Below are 25,454 nucleotides of genomic sequence, written 5' to 3'. Positions count from 1 at the left end.
CAACACCATTACCAAGCACTAATCTCCCTCACAATAATTTCAAAAGCTAATTTAATCCACAAAAATTAAACTAAAAGGCATCAAGATATTCACATTACATATTTTATTAGCTCCAATATCCTCAATTAGTATTTCAGCTGATGAAATATCTATCAAAATGAAGTTCTATTTGATGTGTTGGATAATAAAAATTCTTCAAAACTGACTATTTCAATGAGGGGATATGTTTACTGCACATCTAATGACAAAACATTTGGAATTTCCACTCTTCATTTTATTTACCTAAAATTAAGAGAAAGCCGTAAGCACTGTCATAAACATGAGGATGGAAAACATCCAAAACACTGAGTGTACTTCCTCTGTTGCTCATCCCAAGGCTGTCAGAAAAGCTACAATGCCAAAGGTAAAAATAGCTCCTTTTGGAAACATGTTCCCTGGTGACTACAATCTACGTACTTGCTGACTGTAAACACAACAAAGCTACTGATGTTTTAGATAGTTTACCTTTTCTTTTTTGGCCTGAAAAGCTGTGCTGTCTATCCCACTCCTATCAAGAGGCTGAAAAAAATGAAATAGTATTAGAATACGTAGGAAACTGAAAAACAACTCTCATTTCACGTAAAATTTAAAAGTTAACGTACAGAATTCAGAGGAGAAGAAACAGCGGATGGAATTCTTTTCGCATCCTGTTAACATTACAATAACAAAAAAAGTTAATAAAAATCAGTTTTTTCACTAAACTCAAATTCTGCTGCATTATTTCATTTCATTACGATTTCAAACTTTTACCGCGAGAGGGCTTGACATCTTCTCTAATGACTGCAATATCCGCCGTGCTGTTGAGCTCGTCACACCATAAGACTGTGCATTGAGCTGCTTAGCTTTCATCTGTCTTCTGACTGGTGCCTAGAAAATAATAGTCCATGACTTGCTGCAACATATTTCATACAATGAAAAAACAAACAAAATAGATATACAAAATAAAACAAGATTATGGTAACAGTGGCTTATCTCTGGGAGAGGACAGGCTATGCAATTATCAAACTCTAATTCTCGAACTGCGGAATTACTTTAATAATCAGAAGTAAAGAGACAACATGCAGCTGGGCAGTGGTGGCTCACGCCTTTAATCCCAGCACTTGGGAGGCAGAGGCAGGAGGATCTTCAAATTCAAGGCCAGTGTTCCAAGATAGCCAGGAAAACTCAGAGAAAGTCTGTCTTGAAGAAAACAAAAGACACCATGCACTACTCTAAAGAAAATTATCCTTATGTTCCATGATGGGAAGAGGACATAAAATTTTTCCATAAAATCTGTAGCAATACCTTGACCCATACACCCCAATATTTAAATTAAAAAAGTCAATGACAAATTAAGACATCCATTAACACTGAGCATTAAATAATATTTAATTAAAATTCAAAGAACAGTAAAAAAGACTGTAGGTTCTAATGTAGTAGAAATGGATCACTCTCATCACTATGACTTAGTTTACCACAGCCAGTATAACAAAGAGATTTTCAAAAATATTCAGACTATTTCTTGAAGAAAGAGCTTTAGATCTGATGTTACAGCTTTCCCCCTGAGGACCAGCTTCCAAAGGAGGGAAGCAACCAAAAGTCCCATCTAGCTATGATACCTATGAACTAAAATTACCAGGATAACCCTAAGGGTGCAGTAATGGTATGCATACCTTGGCAAAAACCAACAGCTCTCTAATTGGACATAAGGCCCACTCAACAAGAGGGAAATCATGCCTCATAGTGGAAACCTAGCCAATTACCCAAGGCTCGTGAATTAATGGGTCGTGGAGGAGAACCTACAACCACCATTTTACTAAACCAGCATAATCCCTAACTATGTTCTTAAATATCTATATTTACACCCAAAGGTAAATGTAGTTCTCACCTTTCATCAAGGAAACTTCTCTCTGCAAGACAGAGACACCATTCCAGACAACTACAACCCATCCAAGTGCAGGGTTGTGGAGGCCAGTCCCTACTGACACATCTACAACAGAACTGCTGCCCTTGGGTTCAGGGGTCATTGTAGAAGAGGGGATGGAAAGACTGCAGGGGCCAGAGAACAGGGAGTTTGTTCTGAGACTGTGTCTCCTAGAAATGTCAAGAGATGCTGTACCCATGAAGTCTCACCAACGTGGCTGACTGAACATAGCCTGAAAAAGGATGTCACCAACGATATTCTAACATAAAAGGAGAAAGGCCCACAAGGCCTCAAGTCTAGACAAACTACAAGCAACTAAGGATTACTGAGATCAAGAGAAACAGTCTTTCCTAAGGAAGAGCACACCAATTGGTTATCCAACACCAAATGGTCAGCCCTGAGATCATATACATACAAGCAACATGGCATGTACACACACAACAAGAGGGGGGGAAAAAAGAAAGAGGCAATGAATTTAGAGGAGATTAAGGGGAGGTGGGAGCAGATGGTGGGAGGAGGAAAGGAGAGAAATGGCACAATTATATTAAAATCTAAAAAAGGGGGGGATAAGCTTTTTTTAAGGGTCTTAAAATTGGGGTCAGGGAAGAAAACCTTGACCTTTATACACTGAAAGGCTTACAAATTTCAATAAAAACACTTTTCTCAAGGATGCATTACAGCATTCCAAACACATGGACTACACAAACCCAAGATAGCTAGCATGATGACTAATATTTTAAAAAGCCTAATTTTCTTACCCACTTTCATTTTTTGAGACAGGGTCTCTCTATATGGTCCTGAAACTCACTCTGCAGACCAGGCTGGCCTGGAACTCAGAGAGATCCACCTGACCCTGCCTCCCAAGTGGTGAGATTAAAGGTGCGGGATACCACTGACCGGCCAGCCTAATCTTTTATAAATAGCTTATATATAAAAGTAGAACTACAATTAAGTGCTTTAAACAATGTTTTACAATTATGTCAAATATTTCATTCAATTTTCAAAAGAGCTGTAATATTGTACATAAGTATTAAGAACCTGGTGCCTGTTAACAACTGTAGTTGAGGCTATAGACTTCGCCAAAACCAAGAACATTCAAATATCTACTAGAAAAATACAAGTCTGTTGTTTTAATATAGTCCTCTGGCTTCATGGCCTGGATTTAGTAAACACTAAAATGGAACCAAATTACGAATCTTTAGTATGTTTCCTAGCTCTTACACTGTATAAAAGGAGTAACAGGTATCATCCAAATGTCACTTCCAGGGCTGGAGGTGTTATTCATAGGCAGGGTACTTGCCTGCCAAGCAAGACACTATTTGATCCCTCAGTATGTAAAAACAAGCAACAACAAAACCACAAAAACTCACCAAATTTCAAGTGTTTGGTAGTCTATATTGAGAAACATTCTAAAGACATATAGCATACAAAAGCTTCCATATAGTCTCTCCTATCTTTAAAGTACTATTGTAAAATTAAAATGTCACACTAATATGCAAATAAGTAAAACTTGTACAGAAATTTCTTTCACATCCTTTAGCAGTTAGCACAAAGACCCTGAATGTATTGTATCACTAGATTTATACTTAAGTATTTCATGCCATTTGCTAGCTATAAACAGTCTGAACAATTTGTGTGTGTGTGTGTGTGTGTGTGTGTGAGAGAGAGAGAGAGAGAGAGAGAGAGAGAGAGAGAGAGAGAGAGAGAGAGAGAGAGTTAGTTTATTTTTGGTTTGTTTATTTTGTTTTTTTTTTTTTCTTTTTGGTTTTTTGAGACAGGGTTTCTTTGTGCAGTTTTGGTGCCTGTCCTGGATCTCGCTCTGTAGACCAAGCTGGCCTCATACTCACAGAAATCCTCCTGGCTCTGCCTCCCAAGTGCTGGGATTAAAGGTGTGTGCCACCACCGCCCGGCCAATCTGAACAATCCTGTTACTTCAATACATTTAATTCATATATAAAGTAGACCTTCCTATCTTCCCGTTAAGAAGCGGCTCACATAGCTCCTTCCTTAGAAAAATACTACCACAAAGCACAAAATGATTATTTCTTTAAAAGTTGTCCAATTTCTAACTCTGCTAATGTGCATGACTTCACATATTAGCCTTGTAGCTTATGTCCTTGCTACACTTAGTTATGGCAGCTTTAGGGGGAAATGTAAACACACTGTCCTCGATAGAAACAGTATTATACTTCTTTTCCAATACGTATGTCTGGTACATTTTTATGCCTCCTGTACAGACTAGAAGCTGTGGCCTGATGTTAAGCAGGGACAGAGGTGAAGTATCTATATTCTTTTCCTAATCTCAGGGGGACAGCATTCAGCCTTTCACCAGAAAGCTCGATGCTGTCTGAAGGTTTATACAGATGTGCGGTAACAGGTGAGGTTATCTAGTAGATGAACCCCCACCCCCCAAGACAGGGTTTCTCTGTGTAGCTTTGTGCCTTTCCTAGAACTCTCTTTGTAGACCAGGCTGGCCTCGAACTCACAGAGATCCGCCTGCCTCTGCCTCCCAAGTGCTGGGATTAAAGGCATGTGCCGCCACCACCACCCAGCAGATGAAAATTCTTATCAAGCATGAGGGATTTTTGCCAAATGTTTCATATGGTTTTTCTATCTTTTCTGAAAAAGAAAGATTACATTAATTTCAAACATTGAGCAAAAGCTGCGTTCCTAAGACAAACTCCAACTGACCATTTTATAGGATTGGGATTATTTTACAAATATATCAGGCGGCCGGGCGGTGGTGGCGCACGCCTTTAATCCCAGCACTTGGGAGGCAGAGCCAGGCGGATCTCTGTGAGTTCAAGGCCAGCCTGGTCTCCAAAGTGAGTTCCAGGAAAGGCGCAAAGCTACACAGAGAAACCCTGTCTCGAAGAAAAAAAAAAAAAAACAAATATATCAGGTGAAAAGATGGCTACAATTAATGAGAAATGTTGGCCTGTAATTTTCTTGCAATGTCTTGGTTATTCTCCTAAGTATGTTATGAAAAGTTCTCTCTTCTTTGACTACATCAAACTGTGGAATCAGTATTTACTTCCTTCTTACATATCTTGTAGAATTAACCATATTTCTTGGCTGGGAGGTATTTCAACTGAATTAAATATACTGAACAAATAATTCTATCTATTCTTGACCAATACCACAGGAAATACTTGGGGCATAAATCTAACAAAATGTATTCAAGGTCACACGCTATATACTACAAAACAATCATGAAAAGAAATTTTAAAGCACCTAAATAAGCCAGGTGGTGGTGGTGCACACCTTTGATCCCAGGACTCAGGAGGCAGAGGCAGGTTAATCTCGAGTTCGAAGCCAACCTGACAGCCAGGGCTAAACAGAGAAACCCTGTCCCAAAAACTCAACAAACAAATAAACAAAAAAACCCAAAACAGAACAAACAAACAAAAAGCACCCACAGAACCAAAGAACTGGAGAGAGACATCATATTCTTGGATTAGAAGACTTGTCATATCTGTTTTCCTCAATTTGATCTTTAGGCTAAGTGTAATCACAATCAAAATCCAGATAGCCACTGCAAAAACTAACATCCTATCAATTTTTATGGAATTCAAAGAACTACAGAAAACCAAAGGCTCTCCTGGAGCTGAGCAGAAATGAGTGCCTAACATGTTCACAGCCCTCAGTTCAATCCACAAAAAGCACCCACAGAACCAAAGAACTGGAGAGAGACATCATATTCTTGGATTAGAAGACTTGTCATATCTGTTTTCCTCAATTTGATCTTTAGGCTAAGTGTAATCACAATCAAAATCCAGATAGCCACTGCAAAAACTAACATCCTATCAATTTTTATGGAATTCAAAGAACTACAGAAAACCAAAGGCTCTCCTGGAGCTGAGCAGAAATGAGTGCCTAACATGTTCACAGCCCTCAGTTCAATCCCCAGAACCAAAAGAACCTAGGAAAGCCAAAGCAAGCGTGTATCAAAACAAATTAAAGAACGGGCATTACCAATTTCAAAACTAGCCGGGCGGTGGTGGCACATGCCTTTAATCCCAGAACTCGGGAAGCAGAGGCAGGCGGATCTCTGTGAGTTCGAGGCCAGCCTGGGCTAGAGTGAGTTCCAGGAAAGGCACAAAGCTACACAGAGAAACCCTGTCTCGGGAAACAAAAAAAAAAAAAATTTCAAAAGTTACTCTACATCAACAGCTATCACGAAGAAAGTATTGGTGTAAGAACAGACAATGGGATAGGCAGAAAAAAACAAGTCCCAAAATATCCCCCATGCAATGTTAACACAGTGGAGAAGAGACAGTCTTCAACAAGCGGTACTTAAAACAAATACTCAAATATAAAACAAATCATCAATGTTGGTACACACCTCATACCAGACACAAATCAACTCAAAATAAGTAAGACCTAAATTAAGGCCTAAGGAAAAAAACTGGAATTTTTAGAATAAAACCGCTGTGACACTGGCTTATATATAGGATATCTCATAAAAGATACTAAAAGCATAAAATCACAATAGAAAAATAAAATATACTATCACCTGTAAAACACACATCTCATAAAAACAAGAAAAAAAAAGAACTAGATCACAAAAAAAAAAAACCCTCAAAATTCATCAAGAACACAACACAATTTAATAATGAACAATACTTGTCATGGTCAAAGAAAAACATACTTCTAAAACATAAACACTTAAAAAGACATTCCGGGCGATGGTGGCACACGCCTTTAATCCCAGTACTTGGGAGGCAGAGGCAGATGGATCTCTGTGAGTTCGAGGCCAGCCTGGTCTAGAGTTCCAGGAAAGGCACAAAGCTACACAGAGAAACCCTGTCTGGGGGGGGGGGGGGGGGGGGGGGGGGGGGGGGACATTCAACATCATTAGTCACTGGGGACAAGGCAATTAAAATCACAAGTTGAAATTACCATTGTGTTCCTATTAGAATGGTTAAAACAAAAAAACTAACAATTCTCCATGTGAAGCAAGGACACAATACAACTGTTGTAATATTACAGGAAGCAAGCAGGTACTGACAATAGAAAACATGTCTTATTATGTACTTAACCATGTGATAACTCCTGATTATATGTCCAAGGAAGATGAAAATAAATGTTAAAACTGGAAATAATCCAGTATCCTTTCACTAATAAACTGTACCTCACTACCAGCATCAAAAAGGAACCAAGGAATGGGGCTGGAGAGATGGTTCAGTAGTTAAGAGCACCGACTGCTCTTCCAGAAGTCATGAGTTCAATTCCCAGCAACCACATGGTGGCTCACAACCATCTCTAGTGGAATCTGATGGCCTCTTCTGGCATAAAGTCACACATGCGGATAGAGCACTTATATACATAAAATAAATCTTAAAAAAAAAAAAGCGAATCAAGGTGTTCAAACTAAGTCAGATTGATGCCCACTGTAAGGCTACACACTGTATGACTAAATTCATTTAACATTATGAAAAAACCCTAAGTACAGAAAAACTGGTAAGGGGCTGCCAGAGAATGACTGTAAAAGCTAACTGTGGAAATATCCAAGATAATGTTTCGTTTTGATGAAAATGTTTTTTTCAACATTTGGATAGCGGTAGTGACAACACTTTTATCACAATTCCAATATGCTAAGATTACGGCAAATTATATCATGTGTAATTTTTATCTCATTTTAAAGAGTGGAATTTTCGTACTTCCTAAAGCACACTAATCTAATATTCAATATGTCCACTACAATTAAAAGTGTTCTCGTGCTCTAGATTTTTTCAAGTACTCTCACAGGTCTTTTGGGTGCTGGCAGTCAGTGTCTGGTAATGAATGGGGAGCTCATCAACAATCCTCCCCCGACACTAACCTGGTAAGGTGTGTTGCGCACTTTGCTCTGTCTCACAGCGGCAGCTGCCCCACCATATGTCGTTTTGCCAGGATAGAAAGGAGAGTCTCCAAGCTGACTTGTTTTAAGAATTGAAGAATTCCCAAGTGACTGCACAGAAACACAGTGATAAATTATAAACAAAAATACTAGACACTGTGATTCTATCCAACATAGTTAGTACTCACGGTGGAAAGTGTTCCAAAGGCAGACAAGTTGAATGCTGGTTTTTTGGAGCTGGTGGCAGTATGCTGTGAGAGTGAATGAGAACGTTCTGCTTCGGGGGACCACAGAGGTGGCAGGGAAGTACTCTTTGAAACAGCTATATCTAGGACAAAAATGTGTAATTTGTAGTAACCACCAATTTTAAGACCCTAAGGCCTAGATTTTCATAAAGAAAAATGAAAATTAAAACTAAAATTAAAGAAGGGCTGAAAAGGTGGCTCAGCAATTAAGAATATGTACTACTCATGCCAAGGACCTGGATTTAGTTCCCAGCACGTTCCCACAACCACCTCGAATCCCAGTACCAAGAAATCTGATGCCATCTTCTGGCCCACAAAAACTCTTGCAGGCAAACACATACTCATAAATTAAAAATATATCTTAAAACACAAAACAAAAACATCTAAACTAGGATGGGGGTACACTCCTTTAATCCTAGCATTTGGCAGGCAGATGCAGGTGAATCTCTATCAGTTCAAGGACCACCTGATCTACAGAGCAAGTTCTAGACCAGTTATGGTTACAGTGAGACCCTTTCCCCCAAAAACACACACACACAAAAAAAAAAACCCAACATATGAAATGTATCCCCCTACTGCCACAACTATTTACCTTCTAGTAACAAGAATACCTTTATCAGAAGCTCTTGAAGAAAAACCACTGGTAGTTGAGATGTTATCATCATCATGCTGAGAGGTAGAATCTTTAATTTCCTTCACAAGGGAAAACCCAGAACTGCCAATTGGGAATGCAGAGGACGTGGAAGGCTGACAATGTAGCGCAGGGGATTCCAACATGGAGAAATTCAGATGACTCCGGTGAAGAGAAGGCCTGGTTAACACATCTGGGTAATTTGAAGCAGTACTGGTCGTCGAAGGTTCTTAAAGGAATAGTAACATTACAAATAAAACTGAGAAAAGGCATTGCTCTATCCCAATATATTTACCATCTTTACACATTTAATCTCAGCCTGGACTTCAAAGCAAGTAACATGCTTTCTTAGTAAGACAGACTTTTCATCACTCAGGATGTAATATATGAGAGCTGAAATATAACTATTTTTTTTTCCCAGCTGGCTAAACCTATTCATGACTTTTATATTTCTTGAGTGGGCTACCCTTATAATATAATACAATACAGTGGCTAATCTTTACTCCAGCTAGGATATCACACCAGTTATACATTAGTGTTTACTGTGTCCTACAATAACTTCTTAAACCACCTCTCATTTTCCTCACAGATGAGATGTCACTTTCATGCTCATTGATTTCAAAAGGCTCCCTTCCCTCATCTCTGTGTTATGGCTGAGACATTTCTGAATTTGCCCTGCATTTTTAAATATTGTGCTTTTATTACTCCCCCGAAAATTATTCACCTCCCAACTTCTCTTTATTCTTCTTTTCCAGAATTTCTTTTAACCATCTTCCAGTATATCTTCAAGAACTACAGAATCATGTTTCAAGTTCCAAAAGGAGAATTCCTCTTAGAATGGAGTTAAGTAAGATCAAACTAGCTCTTCTAATATAAACATGTACAGAACTAGAGAAAACACATGAACAACTATTTTCAAACCATGGAAAACAGCACAAGAAAAATTAAGGGGAACGGGATAGCTCAGTTGGTAAAGCATTTATCTAGCACACAAGGACTTAAACTCTAGCACTGTGTCATAAAAGGAGTGCAGGAGCAAACACCTGTAATTCCTACACTTGGGAGGTTCAGAATTCAAGGTCAACCTTGCTCTATTAGATAACGGATACCTGAGACCCAGAACTGAAGTTCTAGTTGGAAACAATATGACAGGTGCTAAGGGCGAGGGGGTGGGAAGGCTGTTCCATGGAGACTTTCAGCTTTGTAAGATGAAAAAAATTCCAAGACAGTGTCTGCAAACAAGGTCTATATACTTAAAACAAGGCCTAGTGCAACCAACTACACATTTATTATAACTGATAACAAAATAATAAAATTCATGTTTAATATAAACACTTTACCACAATTCAAAAAAGTCTCTAAAAAACAAGGTATATACCAAACATGGCAATGAAGAATTCTTTAAGGGTGAAAAACACATCAGGAAAAAAGAGGAAGGTTGTTTCTTGAGATTTTGTCTGTTTTTGTTTTTGTTTTTAAGAGCTTGCCTACCATGCATGAAAAGCCCTTGGTTCAATCCCCAGCACCACATAGACACAAAACAACCTGGTAGAATATCTAAATTGATTTAACTATAATCCAGAAGAATATCTAAACTGATTTTAATATAATCTATAACAAAATACGTTAAGAGAAATATTAGCTAAAACATAGAAATCTACTTGTATTGGCATTTAAACATCACAAAAACTTGTCTAGCATAAGCAATGCCCAGTACAACATAAAACACATAAAAATTGCCGGATGTGCCGGGCGGTGGTGGCACACGCCTTTAATCCCAGCACTTGGGAGGCAGAGCCAGGTGGATCTCTGTGAGTTTGAGGCCAGCCTGAGCTACCAAGTGAGTTCCAGGAAAAGGCGCAAAGCTACACAGAGAAACCCTATCTCGAAAAACAAAAAAACAAAAAAAACAAAAAAAATTGCCGGATGTAGTGGCACATGCCATTAGTCTCAGCACTTGGGAGGCAGGGGCAGAAGGATCTACATGAATCAAGGTCAGCCTGGTCTACAAAGCGAGTTCCAAGACAGTCAAGGCTACACAGAGAAACTCTGTCATAAAAAAAAAAAAAATCTAAAAATTGAACATGATAAGGATGTAGCTTAATAATGGAGCACTTGTCTAGCATGCACAAGGCTCTGGATTCAGCCACCAGGAAAGCCAAAACACACACACACACACAAAGATTATAAATATTTCAACTTCTCTATGATCTGTATTTATATACGCATTTATTTATTCCATTTATGGGTATGTGTTTGTGTGTATACACACACATGTCATAGTTCACTTGTGGAGGTCAGTGGAAAACTTTTAGGAGTCAGTCTTCTCCTTCCACCATTGTGTCCTGGAGTTTTAACACAGGCTGTCAGGATTGGTAGGCAAGTGCCTTAATCCACTGAGTCATCTCATCTGCCCTGAAATGAGTCTTAGAGTACAAGTGCTCTAATTGTTATAACCCATTCTAGCAGATAGTGCCTTTGATGCATTCCATTCTCTGACCTTGCATCCATTTATCCTATAGGCAAAAGTGACAGGACCATTTCTAGCATGAGCAGACATATACTAAACCTAGTATATGTAGTTTTACTGCTTACAGATGGCTCCTTCCTTTCCACAACAAGCTAGACAAAAGGCATAGGCTGAAACAACCCTATGATCACTATGATTTACAGATTCACATCAGTCATCAATGCTGTATTTCTAACTAAAACAACTCTAAATCATGATAGAATAAATCAAGCAGTTGCCCACAAGTACAATTCACTGCTGACTCACTCATTTACTAGATATGCCACTATGGAACTCTCAGTGACCTAAATTCTCACTTAACACGTACATTCTTCAGGTTTTCCTTAGTGGTCTATTCCACTAACCTAGTGGAGGAAACTTCACCAACATTAAGAACCAACATGGGCTCAAGTGGTAACTGTGCTCACTATGTAAACATGAAAATCTAAGTTTGGATCCCTGGTATCCATACAAAAAAGCTGAGTAAACTGTAACCCCACTGGGAAGGCAAAGGCAAGAGAATCCATTCATAGGGTTTTGCTAATCAGCTAATCTCAGTTTTGTTTTTGTTGATTTTTAAAGGTAAAGAGCAACTGAGGACACACAACATTCACCTCTGACCTGCACATGCATGTGCACAGGCACATACACAAACATGTACACACACATACAACACATACACAAGTCAACACAGGAGGTACCTGGGCAGAATGCGATAAGGAAGAAACTTGAAACTGCATAATTCTGTTACTGCTGAGTTACTTGAATGTTCAATACTCTCTAGCCTTAACTAGTAACATAAAAGTTATTTCAAAACTTCCTATTTAGTAAACAATACTCAGCTAGCTTCCCACATTTTGATACTACTTGAACAGCAAATGTATCTAAGATTGTTTTGAGAATGCATTTTACATTTAAATGTTTCACATTTTTCAGCTCTATCTAGTACAGTTTCCATTCAACTTTGTAGAGAGCTATCAGTGGGACTTGACTCCACACACTGACCACAGATCAAACAAATAAATGCCTTGAGAAAAAGCAAGAAAGACTGTAAGAACTATCTGGGACTGACAAGTTTTAAAACAGGAGGCAAGATCAAATCTAAAAAGTGAAGGAGAGGAAAAACTGCTGCTGAGTTTTGAAAAAGAATCAAAAAGCTGCCCTCCTTGTTTCTAAATGGTCAGAGAGAAGGCTCAATGTTAAGAGTGCTTGCCTGGCATGTGCAAAGGCCTAGGTTCTATCCTTAGCACAGGGGCCTAAAGTCTCATCTCAGTGAAAACTTAACATGTACATTCTTGAAGTTTTCCTTACTGGTCTATTCCACCAACAGTGTGTAAAACCTTACCAACAATAAGAGGCAACATTGGGAGTACACTGTAGCATCTTCTATACTTTTTCCCCCATAATTTACATTCAAAATTTACAAAAATATACATAACATGGACATTCTACGTAAGAAATTTAGTAATTTAATGAACAAAATCTAAGTTCCAATTAATTCCATTATGTTCATGAAAACACACACAATTAAAATTTTACAGATATAAAATTAGAAACTCGGGTTACTTAGTCCTTACTAATATGCTCATCAAACTGAGAAAGGGCTTTGTGCTACTATGGGTACACTAGTGCTGACCAGAAATCTCATCAAAAAAACAGAAAGTCTGGGCTCCATTTGATGGCAAGAAAGTGGACTTGAAGCAATCACCAGATAAAGCCTCGATGGTGTTGCTGGTAACATTTGAAAGAAATTATGAAAAGTACAGATATCAAAATTCAAATTATCCTAATAAAAAACAGCAAAATTTCAAAGACTATGCCAAGCTGAGTACTACTAAATATCCTGGTTTATGTCAACTTGGCCCAAACTGTAGTCATTTGATAAAAGCGAACCTCAACTAAGAAAATACACCCACCAGAGTGGGCAAGCCTATGGTGCATTTTATTTCATTTTGATATTGTTTGTTTATGGGGGAGGAGGGGGCCTAAGACAGGGTTTCTCTTCAAACTCAGATATCCACCTGCCTCCGCTTCCAGAGTTCTTAGCTAAAAGGCATGCATCACCACGTCCAGCTAACGCATTTGTTTGATTGATGATGCAGGGAGGGCCCAGCTCACCATGGGCAGTGTCATCCCTGGGAATGGTGGTCCTCGGTGCAATAAGAAAGCAGGCTAAGAAAACCATGGGGAGCAAGCCAGTAAGCAATATTCCTCCTTGAACTCAGCCTCCAGGTTCCTGCCTTGACTTCCCTGGATGATGTAAGCTGTAAAATGAAATCAACCCTTTCACAGCAATGGAAACCCTGACTATGATTAGTTATAAATCTATGAACACTAGATTTATAATTTTCTTCAAAGTAACCACTCTTTCAAGACCATTTCACTATTTCTCTTTACAGGCCAACTAGATAGGAATATATGTTTCTAATTACATACAACAAGCCATACATCTAAGCCAGTTATTCCAAAAAAAAATTTTTAACATTTATCAAAACACAGTAAAAGCAAAACCACACTAAATTAGGTCAGTGGTAGTGTCCTTGCTTAACATACACAGGACCCAGATGTGATCAACAACATACCATCCTCATCATCTACTCCCCAACCCTTCCCCAAAGTAACAGAACATGAACAGAAAAATAAGTATTTTTACAGCATCAAAAAAAAAATAGTCTTGCCAAAAGCCACAAAATACTGAAGTTATAAAACTTTAAGTTGAAAGTCCAATTGTCAATGCTTGTAGTTTTCACTGATTTATCAGTCTCCCTTAATAAGAGAAAAAAAAAAAAAAGGCTGGTATAGGCTAGCAAAATGGATCAGTAGATAAAGGGGACTACTATGCAAGCCTGGTGACTTGAGTTCAATGCCTGGGAACTCATGTAAAAGGAGAAAAGAACTGACTCCACCACACAGCTGTCCTTTGATCTATACCTACCTACACACACCTACACACACACACACACACACACACACACACACACAGTGGCATGCTGGCCCATGTGCACATAAACACAAAGTAATAATTTTTTAAGACTGCTAAGTAAAAAATACTCAGTTGAAAACTGATCCCATATACCCATACAGGATTTATACACCACTCAGTAAGACTGTATCATAACCAGGTAATATAAAGATATTTAAGATTCGACATGAAAGTCTGTTTGTCACCAAATATTCACACTCTATGTACCTTCTGTGTTACTGCCTGCGGGCTCGGGGGTGATTCTTCCATCGTCAATGTTCGTGCTGTCCTCAGCAGCATAAATCACCCGCTCATCTTCTCTATTTTCCGGCCAGTGTGGAACTTCACCTGCATCTGCTGAACAGCTACATTCATTTTCACTCTTGTTGAAGTATCTTTGTAGCCACCCTGGAACAATATTCTTAACGGATTCTGTAACCCTGCTAAGAATGCCCTGTTGGAGAAAACATACATAAGACTATTTTAGAAAATTTATCTTCGTAAGTAAGTACTTACAGAAGGTCATGCCAAGCAAAACACAAGTGTTTCCAACGAAATTTACTAAAAAGGCAGTAAATGTTTTCATCATTCTGTACCTTAGAACATTAAGAGACACAATATAAACCATTTCAACCATTATTTTGTATCACATTCTTCAAGAAAGACAAGAGCTGGGGGGATATAGTTCAGCTGGTAAACTGCATGCCTCTCATACTTGAGGCCTGAGTTTAGATTCCTCAGCACTACAAGTTAAAAAAAAAATTAAACAAATAAAAGAGGAATCCCTCTTAAAATAGGAAATAAGACAACTAATCCAACATAATTCAAACTCAAGAAATAACCTAAGACCTCTTTTTGGTGGTAAAATTTTTATATTATGAAATCTTTTCTCTAAAAATCTGAGCATTAGCTTTAGGATGGCAACTTCTAAAGGAAAAACAAGACATAAAACTACAGTTGACACTCACTGCAGCTATAGTGGGATCTGAGCACTCTTCTAAGCAATTTCCAAATATTTATCAATTTAATACAATCAATCACTTTATGCAGTGAGAATATGGCACTTCGTGAATGAAGAGTCAGGGACATAGCTCCATGCTAGTGTTTGCCTGAGCTCAATCCCCAGTGCCCTAAGAAAACCAAACCATGAAGAGAGACAATGCCATTAAGTAGCATGCCCAAGATACAAGCATGAGTGTGTGACAGAGTAATAGCATGAGCCATGCATCCTGGACCTACGGCAGAACTTGAATACCAACCTCCCTTTTCTCTGATTTATTCTTAAGAACATCCCTTCCAATAGGAAGTGCCCACCGGAATGACGATGAAAATCAAATGAAATAACATGGAAGTACTTCTCAAGGTATCACATAAACAGGTGCAGATAATTTTACTAATAAAGGAAAAAAGCATAAGCAAGCTGGGATAAAGTAATCTCAGTTGTAAATTTCTCTCATAAAGCAGCATTAATCAGATTTCAGAGAATCACAGAAAGAAAAGAGGGGCTTAGTAGATACAAAAAGAAATTAAGACAAGGCAGAATACATAATTCTACTTTGGAAGCAAATATAACAACTAGGTTTTGAAAATTCTATCAAGAGAAAAGGTGGAAAAAAATCTTTCTGAAACAGATACTTGAATACTAATAGTAATTGCTTTGTTATCTGGAAAGGTATAAATAACAATTGATAAGTATAACAAAATTAATATTCTGCCGGGCGGTGGTGGCACGTGCCTTTAATTCCAACACCTGGGAGGCAGAGACAGGCGGATCTCTGTGAGTTCGAGGCCAGCCTGATCTACAGAGTGAGTTCCAGGACAGGCACCAAAGCTACAGAGAAACCCTGTCTCAGAAAAATAATAATAATAATAATATTCTATTGGTCTCTAAACAAAAATACAGATCTATATGGTAAGGCCACAGTTCTAAAAACATTCATTCTGAAGAACACAAATTCATCATTTCCCTATTTTTACCTTATTATATAATATTAATTGAGAGAATTATGGACCTAAACCTAATGTTTATAAAGCACACATAGAGTAATAGCTATTTATCCTCCTACTGCAAGACTTGAAAGTGCTTACAAGATAAACTATACTTTAAAAAGGACAAACACAGGACTTAGGAGGCAGAGACGAGAGGATCTCTGTAAGCTTATAGCAAGATCATGGGATAGAAAACCTTTCTGTGGAGTTCCTTAAGCTTCTCAGAATATGAAAGATCTTAATGTCTACATGAAAAAAACGGGGGTGAGGGAGGTAATGGAGGGCAAGGGATGAGGGATGAGAACATAGAGGAACAGGAGGTTGGAGCTGGAACAGGGACAGAGTGGGAAAGCAAGGAAAAAGATACCATGATTAAACGAAGACACCATGGGAGTAGGGAGAAACAGGGTGCTAGGGAAGTTCCCAGGAATCCACAAGGAGGACCCCACCTTAGACTACTGGCAATAGTCAAGAGGGTGCCTGAACTGGCCTACTCCGGTGATCAGATGGCTGAATACCCTAACTGTCATCATAGACCCCTTATCCAATGACTGATGGAAGCAGATGCAGAGATCCACGGCTGGGCGCCAGGCAGAGCTCCAAGAGTCCATCAATCAGAGAGAGGAGGGATTCTATGAGCAAGGGACATTGAGATCATGATGAAAAAATCTACATACAGACAGCCAAACTAGTGGGAACGCAAACTGTGGACCAATAGCTGTGGAGCCCCATGGTATTGGACTAGGCCCTCTGGATAAGCAAGACAGTCCATTAGCTTGAACTGTGCAGGGGGCCCCCAGGCAGTGGGATTAGGACCCATCCCCGGTGCATGAGCCAGCTTTTTGGAGCCTAGTGCCTATGGTGGGACACTCTGGGCAGCCTTGGTGCAAGGCAGAGGGGCTTGGACCTGCCTTAGCTGAGTGTGCAGGCTCCGCTGACTCCCCATGGGAGACCTTGCCTTGGAGGAGGTAGGAATGGGTGGGGCTGGGGGGAAGGCTGAGGGGTGAGAGGAGGGAGGTGAGGGGAATCTGTGGTTGGTATGTAAAATGAATAGAAAATCTCATTAATAATAATAATAATAAAAGATCCTTATGATTCCTACCCATATAAAGAAATTACAGAACAGCTTAGAAACAGCACTATATTTAACCAAAAGTCACATACAGAAGCATTAAATTTCTTGAAGATCTGAGAACAAACTGAAAGTCAAAGAGTTCCGATAAGGGGTCACTGGCATGCAGCAACTGTACTTAAGAGAGCTTCACTTTCTCAACTAAAATTTAAACAGCACACTAGCTTCAGCCCAAGAGGACTCACAGTGAATGATAGCCCAAAGAATAAAAAAGAAAGGTATAATACAAACTGACCTGAAGCCATTACAACTAACACCCTTAAGCTTCAGTAACCAAACTCTTAGGTTAAATGACCCCAAGTCATGAAGAAAAGTGAACTCTGGTCTAAAATGCTCTATCTACAGCCTTTAGCTACATGATAAGCAACTACTTCAAGTCCTCCACTATGGAGATAGTTTATTTGTGCTGAAATGTGATTTTATTTGTATGTTAATAAATAAAGTTGCCTGGGGGTCAGAGCTAATAGCAAGTCATTTAACAGAAGTCTGGCAGTGGTTTTGCGCGCTGCGCGCGCGCGGCGCGCGCGCGCGCGCGCGCACACACACACACACACACACACACACACACGACATATATGCAAAAGTAAAAGCAAGTCTTTGGAAAAAAACAAAAATTAAAAATCAAAAACCTTAAAATACAACAAAGAAAAACATAATCCATTCATGGCCACAGCAGTTAAACCCCCAAGAACTATCTTATATCCCACATTTCAATACTGAGACTAAGAGTTTATTTCTCAAACCACACTATGAAAAAAATAAGTACAAACAAACTGAAATATTTATAGATGAAAAAGGCATTCTACCCTTTCTGATAATAAATTGTCTCCAACATCAAGACTGTATTGTATGTAAATGCACCTTTTTTGCTTTTTGAGCACAGGCAGAATTGCCAATTCAAGGCCAACTTGTGTGCTACTTACAGAGATCCAGCCTACCTCGGGATTTATTATAGGAAGCTCTATATTTGAAAACACAGAATTACTGCAATATTCCCAATACCCTGTACCTAATAAAATGGCTGTCTTTAGTAGTATCTGACCAAAGGATTCATTTTTATTTCAAGCTATACTTGTCTCAGTAGGACTTTCCAAGAAACAGAGACATAATTGGGAGCTTTTTTGTTATATTAAAAACCTAAAAAGCAAAGTGGTAAGATAACACACTAGGATCTCTCACCACAAGAAAAAAAAATTTTTTTTTGCCAGGCAGTGGCGGCACACGCCTTTAATCCCAGCCCTCAGGAGGCAGAGCCAGGCAGATCTCTGTGAGTTCGAGGCCAGCCTGGTCTACAGAGCGAGAAACCCGGTCTCGAAAAAAACCAAAAAAAAAAAAAAAATTAGTAATTAGTATCTGGAAAAGTTTAGTACTCTGGAAAAGACTTGGGTAACCAGAGGGAGAAAAAAAACTAATAAAAGACAGCAAAATGCATAGACAACTTAAAAATATTACATCTCAGGGCTCTATTTAATCACAACTTTAAGTGAGTTCTAACTATACCACTTGAGACGTGTTTGTCATTTAACTCTTGGCAATCCTCAATATACAGATGACAAAATTAAGCAGAATTTTTCATCGTTCAATTCAGGGCAGAACAGGGATTCAAACTCATGTGATTCCATCAGAATGTTTTCAAACCAATTATTTCTGCTTCTATATCTACCAAAAGCATTATGCATCTGGAATATAGAAAATAGATTTAGTGACATCTGAAATTAATAAAATACTGAGAAATAGTACTTTTTCAAAGCTGAGAATACTCTTTAAGTCATCAAATGTTAGGCAAGACATACTTATTTGTATCAAAAAAAAAAAAAAAAACACAAAGTGTCAAAATAAAAAGGATCCTATCACATAAACCAGATTCTACAAACTCCTGACTGTGGGCCAATCTATCCTCTGGCCTGCTCTTAAGAGCTAAAAATGGTCTTTGCATTTGCCAAAGAACCATAAAAAAGACGGGGCAGCCACACAGCCTCAAAATAGTTTCGTTCCTTTATTAAAAAGATGTACCAACCCTTGATCTAAACTTTTTTTTTTTTTTGGTTTTTCGAGACAGGGTTTCTTTGTGTAGCTTTGTGCCTTTCCTGGAGACCAGGCTGGCCTTGAACTCACAGAGATCCGCCTGCCTCTGCCTCCCAAGTGCTGGGATTAAAGGCCTGCGCCACCACCGCCCGGCCATCTAAACTATTGATGGAGGGGGGAGTCAGATCCTTCCCCTTCCCCACCTGTTTTAACAGTTGAATATGGTCACTAACTAAGCCAGACTGTCAGTCATTCTGTTTCTGTAAGGATGGATGGTAGATTCCCTTAGCTCCAAGCCAGAAAACCTCTAGCACCAAAAAAGGAGGGAGGGGCAAAAACAAATAGGTCTATCTCACCAGGAGGTGCCAACAGGTTCTTCCAGAGGTAAGTTCTGCTCTTAACTCAAGTGTTCTGTGGTGGCTACTAGAAAAAGCAGTCAGCTTAACCTTCTCACCTTGTTACACACAAAGGAAATGGGAAGGAGACTGAACAGCTGACAAGAACTAAACACAATGCGTTGGTGAACTAGAAAAATGAGCATTTTTAAAAGTACCTGGGTTAGTCCTCAGAAGATTTTAGGCAGGAAGATCTCAGGTTTAAGGCCAGCCTGAGAGCCACACAGAAGGATCCTACCTCAAGAAAGCTAAAAAGTGGCTGGTTAGCAGGGTAGGTGAAGAGGCAAGTGAAAACCACCATCTTGCATTGCTCATTTGCTTCTACACTTCTTGAGAGAGCCTCACTCTACAGTCCAGGCTAGCCTGGACTCACTATGAAGCCCATGCTAGCTTCAAACTTAAAAAATCCCCTGGCCTTGGACTCTTAGTAGCTGGAATTACAGGTGTGTGCCACTACAACCAGCTCCTTCTACATTTAACAGTGACTCCCTTTATCTGATTGAGCAAGACAGTAACTTTCTAGCTCCACAACATCAAGCAAGGTGACATTTTTTAAAGGTAAGTTAAAAGTAGAAAAATGCTAAAGTTTAGACATTTCCCAGAAGAGCTAAACAAGAAGTCAAAACAGGAAATTAGAAGTCAACTGAATAAAGGAGTCACGGGTACTGGGTGACTGACTGCACAAAGTATTTGACCTGACATTCCCTGTCCAGTATCCACTAATAGTGCCAGCCTGCTTATTCTTATTCTAACCTTCTACTACACAACCAAAGGTTTCATTTGCCCAGAAGCCCTGGACGCTTATCAAACATTAGTGTGAAACATGCCATGTCATGAAGCTCCTTTACTATATCCAGGATGACTCAGCAGCTGCTGCAAAACATCCAGTTGACAAGCTCTGCTGGTAGATGACAATGAAGTCCACCATGTTCCAGGTAAGACTAGTTACTTTAAGACTAGTTACTTTAAGACAGTAACAAACACTGAGATGTATTCTTTTCTGTAACCCTGAATGTAACTTTTGGGTCATTTCTGTCACTATTAAATCTGCTAATCAATAAATAGTTATCTTTAATCCCAATTCAGCGTTAAGATATATTTCCATTTTAAATTAATAGCTGGGGCTACACACGGAGAAATTCTGTCTCAGGGGGAAAAAAATTAAATAGCTGAGGCAAGAAGCTAGTATTTTAGGTGACTTAACTACTAAGCTCTAAAACAGTATACTGCCTGAAATCTGGACCAGTTCTAAAATAACTTGGGTTTTAGTTGTTAGGCATCTTCTCTCCCAGATTAGATTTTTACCTGAGTACATTTTAAAGTAACTGTCACTTAAGACTATCAGCTCCTTTCTAAACTCTATCAAAGTCATCCATTTCTCTGCTCAAAATTTTTTCATTTTCCTTTAACAAGCATTTGAAGGTGATTCGTTATTCTTAGGAGAAAAGCATGCCTGTCTTAACTTCTACTGTACAATATTAGGTTAAGTAAAATGGCCAGGCTTGTGACCTGATTTGAATCTTAAAATCTGCTTGAAAATACTGCTCCTCAGCATTCTGTACATATCTAGGGAAAATGGTAATAGTGCCAACCCTCCCAACCAATGGCAAATAATTACTGATTACATAACCACAGCATTTACTATTCAAAACTTTTCCTCATATCTTACTTTTTAAACTGTCGAAAGTGATACAATTTAACATTACCAAACAAAACGCTAAGTATTCCATTTCAGCACTATCCAGAATAAAACAAAGTCTACATTTAACAGTATGAAACAAGTTATTAGGACTTCTTCAATAAACTTAAAACGTACACTTCCTACTTCAGTTCACCAAGGTACTTTAAGTGGCATTGTTACAATGAGTTTTTATCATCTTCTTAATTCTCACAAGCAATTTTTAAACAATTAAATTTTTCTCAGAACCAAACATCTCATTTACAACAGGAATCAACTTTTTAAAATTATAAACATCCACGAAGGCATACGGTGGCTTAAACTACGTAAGACCACCCACACTCCCGGTGTGCCCAAAATACCTCAAACTTCTAGAAAACGCCCAGTATTAAAAATATTTGGTGTATTAGATCAGAGCTGGAGAACTGTTTAAGTGTAGAGAATGGCTGATTCTGGCCTTCAAAATACAGAGCTGGGAGGAGAGAAGAGAGGAAGAATCACGCAGCAGAGACCAGACGTAAGAGTGGAGAGGGACTTTCAAAATGCCTCAGTGCCACAGTAACTATAACTCGGTTAAGAGGTAAAGAGAACGGAAAGCTAAGACAGTTTGTTCAGATCTGGAAAGGCCAGTCAGGGAGATGAGAGGACCGGACAACAGTAATGTCTTCTTAATGCAGCTAAGACTGAATTATTCCACGATCCGGGGAACAGCGCCCCCTCCCCAAGTCCCTCTGGGCCGCAGCGGCAACTACCCTCCCCACGCACCCTGAACCCGGGAACACCAGAAAGAAAAATAAATAAATAAATAAAGCCTGCTAACGATGGGCCTGTTAGCACATCTCTTTCCCTTGTTCCCTCGCGAGGTCGTGAGTAATCCTACCCAAACCTCAAAACCCGCCAAAAAAGAAACCCGACTATCCGAAGCCTGGATTTTCTTTTCCCGCCCTGTGCCCGCAGGGGAAAGCCCCAGGGCGGGAGGGCTGGGAGAGGCCGCCCGCACCCCACGTGTGCGCCGCCCGGCCCGGCCCGGCCCGGCCCGGCCCGGCTCTGCCCACTTCCCGTCGCCACCCCGGCCCTGCCTCAGGCCCTCCGGTCCTCTCCACGTGGGGAGCCGGGGCCTCGCACCGCCCCCCACTGCGGCCGCCCGGGGCCGCCCAGCCTCCGCGGCGTGCGGGTCCCGTACCTGGTGCTGGGGTCGCCCCTGCTGGTAAGGCTTCACCGGCCCCTGGTGGCAACGACGCGTCCGGATCTTGCCGCCGCCGCCCCCTCCGATGCCTCCGGCTCCGGAGGCCATGGTGGAGCCTGGCCGGCCTCCCGCTCCCGCTCCCGCTCCCGGGCGGGAGAGGCAGAGGCGGCGGCCTGAGGGCCTCCCCCGCCCGGCCCTAGGCGACACACAGACACAGCGAGAACCGCGAGGGAGCGAGCGGGAACTGAGAGTGCGCGCACGCCGGCGGCGAGGAAGGCGGTGGCGGCGGCGGCGGCGGCTGAGGGCCCCGAGCTGGCTGCGGGCCGCCGGCCGCGTGCCGACCCCCGCGTCTGTGTTTGTCACCGTCTCTATGGAGATCTCCCGCCGAGGCCGGCGCGAGCTGCTCCGGGCGCCGCTGAGGCCTAGCTCGACCGCCGGCTGCTGGAGGCTCCTCTTCAGCCGCCCTGGCCGTCGCTGCCGCAGTCCAGGCCGCTGGCGCCGCCCGCCTACCCCTCCCCTGTGCGCGCTGCGCCCGCCCCGACGCCGCCGCCGCCGTCGTCGTCGTCGTCCCTGCAGTCGTCGTCGCCGCCGCCGCCGCCGCCGCTCTTGCGCCTATTACCGCTGTTGAGGCCGCCGCCGCCGCGGTCGCGAGCCAGAACACCGTCAGTTCTCGGCGCCCGACGCGTTTGCATCATCACGCTGCGACGATGCGGGGGATGGGCAAAGGAAGGAAGGGTTGGTCGAGCCCGCGCTCTGGGCCGCGGGGGCCTCTGGGAAATATAGTTTTTTTTTTTTCCGCGCAAGAACACGGATTCTCGGAAAGGCAGGCTGTCGCGGAAGGACACCCGCGGAGCGCCGCAGAGGCACAAAGCCCAGGTCATTTGGCGGCAGTTGGCTGTTGGCTGCTTGTTTAGATTCAGAATAGCACTCGATATGAAAATAGTAATCTCCTCCCATTCGTCAATTATAAGCGGAATGGAAGTAAACAGTGAAATCGAAGAATGATACTGTATCAAAATGGGGGGGGGGGGCTGTGTTTAAATTAACAGTGACCCGGATCCCTAGGCCTAAATAACAAGTAAAAAAGGCATTCGGCTTCTGCTTAATGTGCTGTAATCCCAGCACTTGGGAGGCAGAGGAGAATGGTTAGTTAGAGGTTAGCCTCGGCTTCATTGTGAGATTGTGTCCCAACAAACCAAAAAATAGATACAATTTTGTTACTGTTTCATTAAACATGTAAAGGCTTTGTTGTCAACACACAGGCTGCTGGCATTCTGGCTTGCTTCACTACTTACATACTTGACCTTGAATAACTCCTCTATTAAATAGGAGCTTTAAAATCCACCTTATAAAGGTTGTGGGGAGCTAGTGTGGTCATCTGTGTAGAACACTCAGTAGATTTCCTGGTATACAAGAAACGCAGTAAATGGTTGCAATTATAACCTATGCAATCAACACACATTAAGTACTGGTGACTAATACATTCCTAGGAAATATATATTTGTTTCAGCTAGTATTAGGAAGGTGAATAAACAATGTACCTTCAAAGACTGAATCCAGTGTTAATCCAGCAGGCATTAGACAAAAGGTCTGTGTGATCCTGTGATCCAGCCTATTCATTTAATGGACTATATAGAGACCAAGAGAATTAAGGGGCACCATTAAGAATATCGAGTAGGGGACTCAAAACCAGGACTATAACCCAGTTTTCCATAAGAGCTGAAATAAGTAATTAAATGATAAGAATCAATTGTGAAGAATCACAGGCTTAATATTGCATTTAAGATCATTGTTCTAAATTTATAACAACTATAAAATCAAGTAGATTATTTAAATCTGTCACTTACTAGCTGTGTGGCCTTGGGGAGGTTACTGATCCTCTTTCTAAGCTTCACTTTCCTCATCTGCAAATAGAATGAATATTTACCTCAATTGGGACATGGTTCTGCTTACAATAGCTGTTCAGATAGAAAGCACTGAATACCAACCAGAAGTCAGCTACCAAAAGTGGCCTCCACACCCCCCAATTGTACAATTCAAATCACTATTAAAATCAAATTAGTAAAACAAAATGTACAGTACCTTCGCACTCATAATGTCTTTCGGCACAAAAAGACCTGTGCTGTAACCAGTTGGCACAGGCTTTGTCTGTCCTTAGCCACCGAGACAAGTACCAAAGATAATCAAAAGAATTCACTTCTCCTGGCAGACGGTGGTGGTTCACACCTTAATCCCAGCACTCAGGAGGCAGAGGCAGGCCAATTTTTGTGAGTTCGAGGCCAGCCTGGTATACAGAGGGAGTTCCAGAACAGGATCCAAAGCTACACAAAGAAACCCTGTCTTGAAAAACAAAAACAAAACAAACAAACAAAAAAAAAAAAAGAAAAAAGAAAAGACTTCACTACTCCTTCCCTGTCCTGATCCACCTACACACTCCAGGTTTGTGCTCTCCCCAGGGCTACATATAAGAAAGAACTGTTGGCCACAGTGTCTTTTGCAACCCGTCAGAATCAAAGTTTCCAGCACAGGATGTCACCTGTTTCTTGAAAGGGACAATCTTAGCCAAGTTGTGAAAAGAAGTAACATCAGACAAATCCGTGCACTCAGGAGGAAGTACATGAGTAGGAAGATTGTAGTCTGCACAGCAAGACCCTGTCTCTCCCACTCTCAAAAATATCAGGAGAGAATAAAGAAATAAAGGAAAGGTTCTGTCAAAGAACTTGACCAAACTCAGACAAGATTTCAAAATAGAAGGTTGGTAGAATTTGAGGAGACATGAAAAAGGCCACATCCCTCTTAGGCTTGATCTCAGTTATTTAATTAATTTCTCAAGTATTTATGTAGAGAGGAAAATAATTAAGGGAACAATACCACAATACTCTCACATTTGTGTGATTAGCTCATTTGCAGGCTGAATC

The 25,454-nt window shown here is 40.7% G+C and overlaps 1 protein-coding gene across 2 annotated transcripts in view; it reads right to left on the bottom strand.

The window, feature by feature from the left end:
* The window catches only part of Nup153 (nucleoporin 153), a 56,074-nt gene extending 33,068 nt beyond the window's left edge, over positions 1-23,006 (bottom strand). For both annotated transcript variants that reach the window (XM_052727823.1, XM_052727825.1), the window contains exons 1-8: positions 22,534-23,006; positions 14,360-14,585; positions 8,641-8,889; positions 7,973-8,112; positions 7,767-7,895; positions 790-906; positions 642-686; positions 505-558 (exon numbers count right to left, since the gene is read on the bottom strand). In XM_052727823.1, coding sequence (XP_052583783.1) covers positions 505-558; positions 642-686; positions 790-906; positions 7,767-7,895; positions 7,973-8,112; positions 8,641-8,889; positions 14,360-14,585; positions 22,534-22,644 — 1,071 coding nt within the window. In that variant the 5' untranslated portion in view covers positions 22,645-23,006. The remainder of the gene's footprint in view (positions 1-504; positions 559-641; positions 687-789; positions 907-7,766; positions 7,896-7,972; positions 8,113-8,640; positions 8,890-14,359; positions 14,586-22,533) is intronic.
* Positions 23,007-25,454: the final 2,448 nt, after the last annotated feature.

This window comes from Peromyscus californicus, unplaced genomic scaffold (assembly GCF_007827085.1).
Source record: "Peromyscus californicus insignis strain IS unplaced genomic scaffold, ASM782708v3 Scaffold_8__1_contigs__length_139910024, whole genome shotgun sequence".
In the NCBI taxonomy this organism is placed as follows: Eukaryota; Metazoa; Chordata; class Mammalia; order Rodentia; family Cricetidae; genus Peromyscus; species Peromyscus californicus.
This window is presented reverse-complemented; position numbering and strand designations above follow the sequence as displayed.